The sequence below is a fragment of the Scyliorhinus torazame genome, chromosome 18 (assembly GCF_047496885.1).
Source record: "Scyliorhinus torazame isolate Kashiwa2021f chromosome 18, sScyTor2.1, whole genome shotgun sequence".
Taxonomy (NCBI): Eukaryota; Metazoa; Chordata; class Chondrichthyes; order Carcharhiniformes; family Scyliorhinidae; genus Scyliorhinus; species Scyliorhinus torazame.
The window spans coordinates 95,324,068-95,336,242 of record NC_092724.1 but is presented as its reverse complement, the minus strand read 5'-3'; the positions used below and the strand labels follow the sequence as shown (position 1 = coordinate 95,336,242).

The 12,175-nt window shown below is 46.0% G+C and overlaps 1 protein-coding gene across 3 annotated transcripts in view; it reads right to left on the bottom strand.

The window, feature by feature from the left end:
- Positions 1–12,175, bottom strand: part of cacna1g (calcium channel, voltage-dependent, T type, alpha 1G subunit) — a 541,990-nt gene that overhangs the window by 22,434 nt on the left and 507,381 nt on the right. For 2 of the 3 annotated variants that reach the window (XM_072483051.1, XM_072483053.1), the window contains exon 33: positions 4,285–4,416. The exons of the other annotated variant lie outside the window; for it this stretch is intronic. In XM_072483051.1, the coding sequence (XP_072339152.1) occupies positions 4,285–4,416 (132 nt within the window). The remainder of the gene's footprint in view (positions 1–4,284; positions 4,417–12,175) is intronic. 3 annotated transcript variants of the gene reach the window in all.

Below are 12,175 nucleotides of genomic sequence, written 5' to 3'. Positions count from 1 at the left end.
AGGAAGGTAGGAGATTTATTCATAGATGGAACTTTTGCGAGCTTGGGAGCACTGGTGGAAAAGTATAAGTTACCCCGGGGGAATTTCTTGAGATATATGCAGGTGAGGGCGTTTACTAGACAACAGGTGAGGGAATTTCCGCGGCTCCCGACACAGGGGATACAGGACAGGGTGCTTTCAGGGGTGTGAGTCGGAGAGGGCAAGGTGTCAGAGATTTATAGAGAGATGAGGGAAGAGGGGGAGGAGTCGGTGGGCGAACTAAAAAGAAAGTGGGAAGAAGAATTAGGGGAGGAGATAGAGGAGGGTATGTGGGCTGATGCCCAAAGCAGGGTAAATTCCTCTTCCTCATGCGCCAGGCTTAGCCTGATTCAATTTAAGGTGCTACATAGAGCACACATAACGGGGGCAAGATTGAACAGGTTCTTTGGAGTGGAGGACAAATGTGGGAGCTGTGGCGGGAGCCCAGCAAACCATGCACATATGTTTTGGGCGTGCCCGGCACTGGAAGGGTATTGGAAGGAAGTGACGGGAGTGATTTCGCAGGTGGTGAAGGCCCGGGTCAAACCAGGCTGGGGGTTAGCTCTATTTGGAGTTGCGGAAGAGCCGGGAGTGCAGGAGGCGAAAGAGGCCGATGTCGTGGCCTTTGCGTCCCTCGTAGCCCGGCGCAGGATCCTACTCATGTGGAAGGAGGCGAAACCCCCCGGACTGGAGGCCTGGGTAAACGATATGGCGGGGTTTATTAAACTGGAGCAGATAAAGTTTGCCCTGAGAGGATCGGCTCAAGGGTTCACCAGGCGGTGGCAGCCATTTCTCGACTACCTAGGGGAACGTTAGAGGGAAGACGGATGACCAGCAGCAGCAACCCGGGGGGGTGGGGGGGGGGGGGGGGGGGTGGGGGGGGGGGGTGGGGGGGGGGGGGTGGGGGGGTGGGGGGTGGGGGCGGGGGGTGGGGGGGGGGTGGGGGGGGGTGGGGGGGGGGGGGTGGGGGGGTGGGGGGTGGGGGCGGGGGGTGGGGGGGGGGTGGGGGGGGGGGTGGGGGGGGGTGGGGGGGGGGTGGGGGGGGTGGGGGGGGGGTGGGGGGGGGTGGGGGGGGTGGGGGGGGGTGGGGGGGGGGGGGGGGGTGGGGGGGGGTGGGGGGGGGTGGGGGGGGGGGGGGTGGGGGGGGGGGAGGCAGTTGAGTATAGGGCAATAGAGTACGAGATTTTGTTACTTGTATATTATTACTACTATCATTACTATTGTTAAAAAGTTAAAAAAATTCGGTTTTGTTACTGTTATCGTTTCGCTTGTTTTGTAAGCGGGTAAAATGTTGCTCAGGGAAAAAAAATTTCAATAAAATATATTTAAAAAAAAAAAAAACATCAAGTGACAAACTCAGGATATACTTTAAAAAAAGATACAAGTTTCTGTGAATAAGTGTTTTAAGTATCCTATGTTGCTGGACCCAAAATACCAAGGTCAGTTTTTCCAGGTAACAGTTGAACCATGGCAAACATAGAAAAACCATGACCTGAGGTGAGACTAGCAGAACCCAACTCTGGGGCACCGTGTGCCTGTCACACCTGCGTCTCTGTAACTATGAAAGGGCTCTTTCTCCTGATTGCTGTTCAGAGTCTCCTGATGGATGCTGAATGGGGACAACTTTAACGCCCTTTGTTGTTGAAGTGTTGGCTGATGCTTGTTATCATTGTTCAGTAAATGAAGTGGTGGAGGGTGACCATCACCTGTGGGACCAGAGTCCAGCAAGGGGGCACCATCTTCAAGAAAGGAGATGGGAGAATTTGTTTTAAGGATGTTCAGTAATCCACTGTCGAACCTGTTGTGGGCGGAGAACTGTCAGATGGAGCACAATAGTCAGTGGGATTGGACAAAGTGATCATTGATCGGTATTTGAGTAACAACGTAGCTGTCTCTCAAAAGTCTTCCTTTAGAATCAGATAGAAGAACCTATCGCTAACAGCACCTGTTCTCAGATGAATAGAGTCACTTCCCTTTTCTCCTGAACATTTCATTGGGTGAGTGTTAGCTGCAGTCCATTCAAATAACTAAGTGGAAAGAATTTCTCTGTGTATTAAAACTGTGAACATATTTACAATACACTATGAGAGGAAATCTTCTACATTGGTGCTGAAAAGCCACCTCTTGAATCAAACCGTGCATGACTTAACCTGGCTCATAGCTACACCCCTTGTATGCCTCACGATAGCCACATGACCAATTCATTTTATTGGCTTAACGGTGGCACAGTGGTTAGTGGGTGGCACAGTGGTTAGCACTGCTGCCTCACAGAGCCAGGAACCCAGGTTCGATTCCGATCTTGGGTGACTGTCTGTGTGGAGTTTACACATTCTCCCCGTGTCTGCGTGGGTTTCCTCCGTGAGCTCCGGTTTCTTTCCACATTCCAACAATGTGCAGGTTAGGTGGATTAGCCATGCTAAGTTCCCCTTAGTGTCCAAAATCATAGGTAGGGTTAAGGGGATAGGGAGTGGACCTGGGTAGGGTGCTTTGTCGGAGGGTTGCAGACTTGATGGGCCGAATGGCCTCATTCTGCACTGTAGGGATTCTATGATTCTCTGGAACACCTACACCAGACTCCATTAGTCTTATTTTTCCAATAAGGATCAATTCATCTTATACTGCCCTTCAAGCCAGTTCAATGAGCTAACATCGTTCTCTCTTAATAATAATAATCTTTATTAATGTCACAAGTAGGCTGACATTAACACTACAATGAAGTTACCGTGAAAATCCTGGGTTTTATTCTTCTTCTCCTGAAAGTAGTGACTTGTGCAGGGCAATTCCACAGGTGCTGGGATTGGCCTAGTTTCTCTTGTTCAAATTTGTACAAGAAACACTGGCCTGTTCTGCAGCTAGTGGTATCACAGAACAATCCAGTCCCCAGCAAGAATGAGCATTTCTAGCAGGGATCAAGGGGCAGAAGTGGCTACTTGGCACTAGGGAACACCGAGTCCAATTAGAGTGCCCACAATACTGAGTTCAGCAATCCAGCAGAGAGCAGGATGCTCTGGAGTCTTAAAGACTCCCAAAGACAGCAAAATCGGCAGACAAAAATCATAGGGATATTAAGAAACTTTTTTTTCTTTCAATTTCCTTTGAACAATTTTGCTTAATAGTTCTAAGAAAATGGCTGCATTACTATGCAGTCATCCCTGATGAAACCTCGAGAATGCTTCCAAGCAGAGCTGATAACAATCAATTCAGATCTATGAAGGTCTGAATATTTCAGTGCCACAGACATGTACAGTGCAATAACTGAGCCAACAGTGGCAGCTCAGGTTGGTTTACTTGTATCGGAGTCACTGTGCTCATAAGAGCGGTTGGCACTGCTGCCTCACAGCGCCAGCGACCCGTGTTCAATTCCGACCACGGGTGACCCTCTGTGTGGAGTTGGCACTTTCTCCCCCTGTCTGCTTGAGTTTCCTCCGGGTGCTCTGGTTTTCTCCCACAGTCCAACGATGTGGAGGCTAGGTGGATTGGCCATGCTAAATTGTCCCTTAGTGTCTAGGCTGGGGTTGCAGGTATAGGGCGGAGGATTGGGCCTAGGTGGGGTGCTCTTTCGGACGGTCAGTACAGACTCGATGGGCTGAATGGCCTCCTTCTGCACTGTAGGGATTCTATGAATAACACCAACACAGAGGCAATGCTAAGCCAGCTCCTGCGCAGGCATATATTAATTGAATACCTATCAACCTAAATATCAAATATAAGTCGTAACTTAAAGAAACCTTTCACTCTTCCATGGTCAGGGTGTAACTGGCTAGGATACATATGGAGCATTGTAGTGGGTGTCTGAAACGCATTGTGATGGTGAGCCAACCAAATCATCAAGAACAAAGGCATCTATAAATCTGCTCGAATCCCCTTGTACTGCAATCGCACTTAGAGCATATAACAGACGACTTTCTACATCCAGCCAGCTTTGAGTTCTGTATCCATGTATTGTAGAATTTGAAATTTACAAAGTAGGATTACAGCATGGTTAGAATTTCAGCTGGTGATTTTAAGTGATGTTGTATAAAACGTTTCAAAGGAGGCTTTTAACCATGTGTTGTGTCTCGGATATTTCTGGAGCTGACTTCAAACTGCTTGAGAGCGATGTGCTAATTGCCCCAGTCCCTAGAATCGCAAAGTACTGAGGCGCAGGTCAGTCAGAGTTCGGTGCAGTCCTGTGCTTTCACTCACATTAGAAATGGATAACATAATGTAAAATGGATGAGTATTTCGAGCCCTGTTATAAGTGGAATACAGGTGTGAAGTATGTACATTGCTTTCCAGCGTATTTAGTAATACGTTAGCATCATCAGGCAAAGAGTCATCCGTCAGTGCTAACGACCACGATTTCTCAGACTGAATATCAGACGTCAGAGAAACAGCCTCCATCTCAGCTAGAGGGATCTAAACAAGGGAGAGACGACCAGTTGTGAGAAACCAGGACAACAGTTCATAGATGGACTTTACACCTCAACAGTCTGTACGCTCACTTACCAGAACTCTCTCAAAATGGTAGCAGGTTCTTAAGTACAGATCCGCTAAAGCCACTGTACATTCATCTTGTTCTTTCATTTCCAATTTACTCCCCGCCCCTCCAAATCCTCTCCAGTGTGCTATTCCATTGTGAGTGCATCACCATAGGAGTGTTCATCGCTGATTGGGACTGCCCTAGTTTAATTGACGACAATCCTTGCAAGTTATTTCCTGGATTCAATTTAATTCTAGAATGAGACCCAATTTTATTTTTTGTTGTTGTTTCAAAAGCGCATTTGGGAGCTCTGTACATTGCCCTGAGCACACAGGCAACACTCCCAGAGAGTTGATGTCCTTGCCTACAGGTGTGGAAAGATTTTACAAATGTCCTCTCACTCAATCTGACTGCACAATTCCTACCAGGTAACAAAAGAAGGCCATTCAGTGCCTTGGGCCTGTTATATCATTCAGTCTGTGGCTGTTCTGCATCTTTCCCATCTTCCACTTTTTGAAAGCTACCCCTACCCATTTGCTTCGCATCTCGGGAGGTCTCCAGTATTGCGGATTCTAACCTGCTCACTGTAGTTTGAGGGACATAAAGTCACAATGTGGTGACAGTCAGGATTGCAAATCAGTCACACATCATTACCAGCTTGAAAAACTTTGTTCTAAATGCCAATTCGATAAAAAGAGGTAGAAGAGAAGGTAGGCCAATTGATTCCTCTGTGTCCACCTCAGCTGGAGGCAATGCTAATGTATCATATTGAATTAGACTGTTTATCTATTCTTGTTTAGCCTTGGTTGGGGTCTGGTTCCTTTCAGTCGGAACAACCAGTTCACTTTTCAAATCCCAGTAAAAATCAATCATACTGGAACCAGAATTGCTGGAGTTCTATTTTAAGATTTACAAGGCCAGTTGAGACAAGGTTTACTTCTACCCTTCATTTACAGGTTTCTTTTCCCTTCTGGTCTGGGTACTCCTCTGATAACTCACCCAGTGGCTATTATTCTTGTGACAGATCCTGCGCACTTAGTGCTGACAGAGACCGGGATTTTCCGGCCCCCTCGTGGTGGATTTTCCAGCGACAGAGACGGCCCACCATTGGCCACGGCGAGATCTTTCGTTCCCACCGAAGGCAGTGGTGTAGCATCAGCAAGTCTGGTCAAATGGATGCATATCTTCTCACACTAACTGCAGATATTTTGCACAGTTGGAACTTTACTAACACCCATTTCAGTGAAGGCCCTTTCTATTTTCCTCTTCGTCTTTCCTACTTGGATAGTCTTAGCTGGATATTTCTCTACTTTGAGGCAGGTTAGCTCTCCAACACCATCTTCATCACTATTTAATAGAGATTTTTGAGGATGTAACTAGTAGGATTGATAAAAGGGGAGCCAGTGGATGGAGCATATTTGAATTTCCAAAAGGTATTTGATAAGATGCCACACAAAAGGTCAAGATAAGGGCTTACGGCGTTGGGGGTAACATGGATGGAGGATTGCCTAATGGACAGGAAGCAGGGAGTAGGGATAATTGCGGCATTTCCAAGTTGTCAGGCTCTGACAAGGAAATTGCCGCAAGGGCTAATGCTGGGGCCTCAGCTTTCGATAATCGAGATCGATGACTTAAACAAAGAGACAGAGAGTAATGGTTCCAAGTTTGCTGACAATACAAAACTAGTTGGGAACGTAAGCTGTGAGGAGGACACAAAGTGTCTGCAAAGGGAAATTAAGTTCTGAAGAAGATTCATATTTGCCTCAAAATGTGAACTGTTTCTCTCTCCTACGATACTGCCACACCTGCTGAGTTTTTCAAGCATTTTCTGTTTTTATTACAGATTTACAGGATCCACAGTATTTTATGTTTATGAAGCAGAGGGATGTAGACAGGTTAAGTGAATGAGCAACAAGGCAACAAATGGAATACAATGTGGGGAAGTGTGAGGTGTTTCACTTTAGTCGTGAGAATAGGAAAGTACAATATTTTTTAAAAGGTGTAAAACTTGTAAATGTTGATACTCAGAATGACTTGGGCAACGAACAAAGAAAGTTAATATGATGATACAGCAGCCAATTAGGGAGGCAACCTCATACCTCTCATCTGGGAAAAATAATGCATGTTGGGGATCTCGGGAATGGTCAGATTGTGACCATATTCAAGAAGGGAGACAAATCTGATTGTGGCAACTATGAAAGCATCTCCTTCTGTTTGCCAAAGAGAAGAACAATACAAGGATCATCCTCACTCGGCATCTCCCAGTGGCCTTATAGAGTTGCAGTGTGGTTTCGCCCATCGATAGGTACAGCAGACATGATTTTCACTGCGTGGTAATTTCAAGAAAAATGCAAGGAACCTCACCAAACATTTTACAGCACCAACCTTTTTGTGCCTTCACGAAAGCCTTTGACTCTGTCAAGCACAAAACCTTATGGACTATTCTCTTCAAATTCGGCTGGCCTCAGGAATGTGTCACCATCCTCCTCCTCCATGATGACATGCAAGCTGTGATCCTCACCAATGGAGCCACCGCAAACCCTATCTCAGTGAAGGCTGGGGTCAAACAAGGCTGTGTCATGGGCGCCAACCCTCTTCTCCAAATTCTTCACTGCAGTTTTGCACTTCACCTCCAGCAAATTACCAAGAGGTGTGGAGATAATCTACAGAACAGGTGGGAAACTGGTCAACCTACACCATCTTCAATCCAAAACCAAAACCACTCCAACCTCATTTGTGAAGTTTCAGTGTGTAGGTGATGCTTGTGTGTGCTCTCACTCAGTAACTGAGTTCCAGGTCATTGTTACTTCCTTCTCTAAAGCATGTGAGACAATGGGTCTTTGACTATACACCCAGAAAACTAAACTCCTCTTCCAACCAGCACAACAATTCCCCTAATCGGTTAAGATCAACAGTGAGATCCTGGGAAAAGTGGACCATTTTCCATTTCTTGCAAGTCTCCTCTTGCCGAAGGCAGACGTCAATGATAATTTTATTTATGCTTCCAATGTGCCGTTGGCGGACAGGGAAAAAGAGTATCAAAGGGCCAGGATCAAAACCCAAGACTAAATTTATAGTCTACCAGACAGCAGTAATCCCCGTGCTCCCATATGCTTTGAAGACTTGGTCAATCTACGGTAGACATCCAAAGAACTGGAGAAGTACCACCGGCGGTGCCTTCACAAGATCCTGCAAATCTGTTGACACGGAAGCTGGTGCAACAGCAGCATCCTCTCCTAAACCAATCTGCCCAGGATCAAGATCATTCAAATCACTCAAAACAAGCTCCACATGTGGGACCTGTATGTTGTATGTTTGAAAGCAAAGTCCAGAAAGAACTCTTTTACTCGGTACTCGGTCATGGCAGAGGACTCCCTGGAGGACAAGGAAATGCTTTAGTGATGGCCTCATAGCATCCCTGAAGGGATCAAACATCCCCCTGACTCATGGGAGGCTCTGACTTGTGACCAATCAAAATGGAGGAGGCTCACTTGGGAAGTTGCTGAACATAGAGACTTCAATCGGGAAGGTGCAGAGGCCATGTGGAGGCTTTGGAGAGAACGCACAAATCTTGAAACAACCCATCTACATAACCTTTCAAGCACCACCAACCACATGAGGCAGAGTCTGCAGATCGTATTGCACTTATCAAGCTATCTCAGAACTCACTGAACTCCCTCTTTCCCATCCTGAGGGCTGCCTATGAAGAGAGGGAGGAAGGTGATTGACATGTTGGCCTTTATTATAGGAGGATTGGTGTACAGGAATAAGGCAGTCTTTCTACAATTGTAAGGGCTTTGGAGAGGCCACATCGGGGGTACTGTGTGCAGCTTTAGTCCTCGTGTCTAAGAGTTGCCTTGGAGGCAGTACAGTGAAGATTTATTTGATTTGGTTCCTGGGATGAGACGGTTCTCCTGTGATGAGAGGTGAGTAAATTGGACCTTTATTCTCTGGGGATCTGAAGGCACTTGACAGGGCGGACATTGAGAGGTGGTTTCCCCGACTCGCGAATCTAGAACATGGGGGCACAGTCTTAGGATAGGAAGTTGATCATCTAGGACTGAAATGAGGAGAAATCCGTTCACTCAAAGGGTTGTGAATCTATGGAATTCTCTATCTAGAGGGTTGTGAATGCTGCTTCATTGACTATATTTAAGGCTGAGACAGACAGATTTTGATCTCCAAAGGAATGAAGGGATATGGGAGGCTTGTGGGAAAGTGGAATTGAAATAGAAGACCAGCTATGATTACATTGACTGATGGGGCAGGCTCAAGGGACTGTATGGTCTACCCCTGCTCTATTTCCTTATGTACTTAATGGTTTGAACTAATTGTATCTCTACAAGCTCATTCTTTCTAAGATTAGAAGACAAGACGTCTTAACAGATTTTTAATCTCTGCCCCCTCTCTCCCGAGACCAGTTTCGCAATATACAGAACTGGTCCACAGAATTAGGTCAAATTCTCCCAAAGATAATAAGTGAGGTTAAGCGAGTACCCCATTGTAAACTCATAACATATTGACAGTGGGGGGGGGGGGGCAGTGGGGGAGGGCAGAATACAGATGGAGGATGGGCGGTTAATCTTCCTGGTATAATTATTTATATCTTCCTTCAGCCTGCTGGTGAAGGTCGCTACTATCTAATGCTAAGCAGACCCTGTTCAGCAAAGACATTCGTTTTCAGCTTTTCCATGTTATATGAGGTCACCACACCCATATTTGATTATCTTTCTTATCAACCATCTTTTTTTGGATTGGCAAATGGTTTACAGCTGGATGCCTTTCCTGTTACTAATCCTTCCCAACCGTTAACCTGGGCTTGAGACTTGTACTGATACCTGCTGGCTTGTCTGCACCAGAGGCTGTCTTTGCATCAGTTAAATCAATCTTCGATAATAGTTTTCATCAGGCAAAACACACACAGTGCCTGACCGCTGAGGGGATTACCGCAGACACCATTGTGTTTGTTAAGCAGAGCAGCAAGTGATTCTCTGATGGAACTGCTCAAAGTTAACCTGACAGGCCTCTTCCTGGATGAACCTCAATTTATTAACTTGACCAGAATGTCAATTTGAAAGAGGTTGTTGCAGCTTTTCTTTGCAAACTAGTTGTGACGGTGCTTCAGAATAGAAGTCAAAATCAGTGGAGGATGATGCCTTGTGTGTCATTCCTGGGAGGTGAAGGAAGGCTGTTTGAAGGTAGCCCCAATAACCACTGGGTATCTCAAGCTTGAACAGAATCTTCGCCAAGTGCAATGGGATATTAACAATTCTTCCAATCTTCCCCAAATGTACATAGACTGGGCGGAAGAAGATGGATCTGTTATATCAGGCTTGGCTAAGAGCCTAGCCAGCCAAAATGCACCTTGAAACAAATATTGTAGTGCTGAGTAAGTAACAAATACACTGTTGTTGGTCTTGTTTTTAGTAAGTGCTCAACATGGATTCTGTTGAGAGATCTTTTGCATCTCATGATCGCCAGGATTGCAAGTATCTACCGCTGGGAGAATCTCCGGCAGAATCTGGAAGTACAACAATCACTAACTTGTACTAAAAGACAACAGCAGCACTTCAGGATAGAAAATAAGGAAACAGGAAGTACAGGAAATTTGGCTGCTAGGAAACAAATGAAGAGAAGCATAGATCATTAATGACCCATATTCTTTCCTTTGGAGGATTCCACTGCTGTAAATTAACACTGGGAAAATTCTGTAAAAAGCAATTCCAGTAGTTCACTGCCTCAGGGGTGAAGATTGACCCCCCCTATTGTTTTACCAAGATACAGTTACAGTGCTGTAACAAGGCAGATCCTTGAAGATCTTGCCAGCATGATATAAGAGTTAGACAATTACATTGCAAATTATTGTAATGACTGAATGTCCAACCCCCCCTCATGTTCGATGTAATCCAATTCTCGAAAGTGCATAATGAATAACGCCCATAAATTGTAGAATCCCCCCATCCTTCCCCTCAGTTCAAATTTGATCTTCTCAAGAGTCAAGAATTCCAGCAGGTCCTCCCGCCACGCCAGGGCACAGAGTGGAGAGGTTGATCTCCATCCCAACAGGATCTGCCTTCGGGCGATCAACGAGGCAAAGGCTACAACATCTACCTTCACACCTGTTTCCACGCCCGGCTGGTCCGACACCCCGAATATGGCCTCTCGAGGGCCCGGGTCCAGTTTCACGTGCACCACTTTAGAAATTACCCTAAAAACCTCCTTCCGGTAATCCTCTAGCTTTGGACAGGATCAAAACATATGAAAATGGTTTGCACCCCCCCCCCCCCCCCCCACCCACCCCCCCCACCCCTCCACTGCCCCCCTGCTCCAGCCCATACTTCGCTGCCAGCTCGTTCAATCCTGCAAACTGACCCCCAAGAAACAAATCTTTTAGTGTCCTAATTCCTTTTTCCTCCTATCTCCGAAGATTTTCATCCCACTTCCCTGGCTCAAGTCTATGGTTCCCCTGAATTGGCATTTCCCTTGACCCTGCCCCAACCCGAAGTGCTGGCGAAACTGCCTCCAAATTTGGCTTATCTTTGTTGATGATCTTTCTCCCTTCCTCTTCATCGGTGCAATGGGACAGTTCCACAAATGTTTGTACCTCAGTTAATTAACTATTCTTCATGTGTAACCCCCAGCAGTGCTCATCAGCGGGCAGTCTGACCATGGAGGCATTGTGTTCTCGTTGACACTGAGGCAAGTAGCCAGCAGGACTCAGAATTCAAGAGCTAAAACTTGGGCTAATTTCCCCCCTTCTCTAACTGATGATAGTACGAAGTCTTACAACACCAGGTTAAAGTCCAACAGGTTTGTTTCGATGTCACTAGCTTTCGGAGCGCTGCTCCTTCCTCAGGTGAATGAAGAGGTCTGTTCCAGAAACACATATGATGATGGCTGATGATGGCAGAGGCCAGTTGGAGTGTCCCCATTGATACCTTGATGGACGTTAGCTAACTCAGTCCAGACCAAGGATAAAACCCTGAAACCTTCCCTGGTTCATACGATACAGTTGCGTAGTAGGGAATATGTTGCACCATACGAGCAATAAACCCAGGACCCAATTGTCTCAGGGTCAACAGGACAGTCAATAAAGTGACAAATTCCCGTCGCAGAAGTGAAAAATAAAACAAGGTAGCCATTGCCATCACCATTAACAAGGCCACAGTGCTGTGAGTTCCTGGTAGTAAACAGAATGGAGAGTGACATTAAATTAATGAGTAGGATACCTTTTGTCACTTAAACTGTTGTCATGATGGGGAGAACAAGATATTTCAATTTGTTTAAATCGAGTACTTTACATGTGTGAATGAGCTTTGTTTTCAATATCACTATTTCACCTCCTGTTCATTGATTTGACATCAGTACCAGCACAATCATTTTCTTATATCACAATAAATCTTCCACATCTCACTCAGTTCCCTACATGTAATGCTCATTTGTATGGACAAGAGGTGTCATCATTTTCCCAGGTAAATAGCCATGCACATAAGGATTGCAGTTCAACTAAACGGGGTGAATGAGAGCGATGAAGCAGTCCCAAGTGTAGCCTACCATCAGCTAACCAACTGTAGGGATATGCACTCAACCTTGCTACCTCTATGAGTAAGTCATGGCAAGTTCTCAGGATCAAAAGGTCAACCTTTAGCAGCACAATTACAGCACTTACTATTGGCATTGTTGCCACCTGCTGCA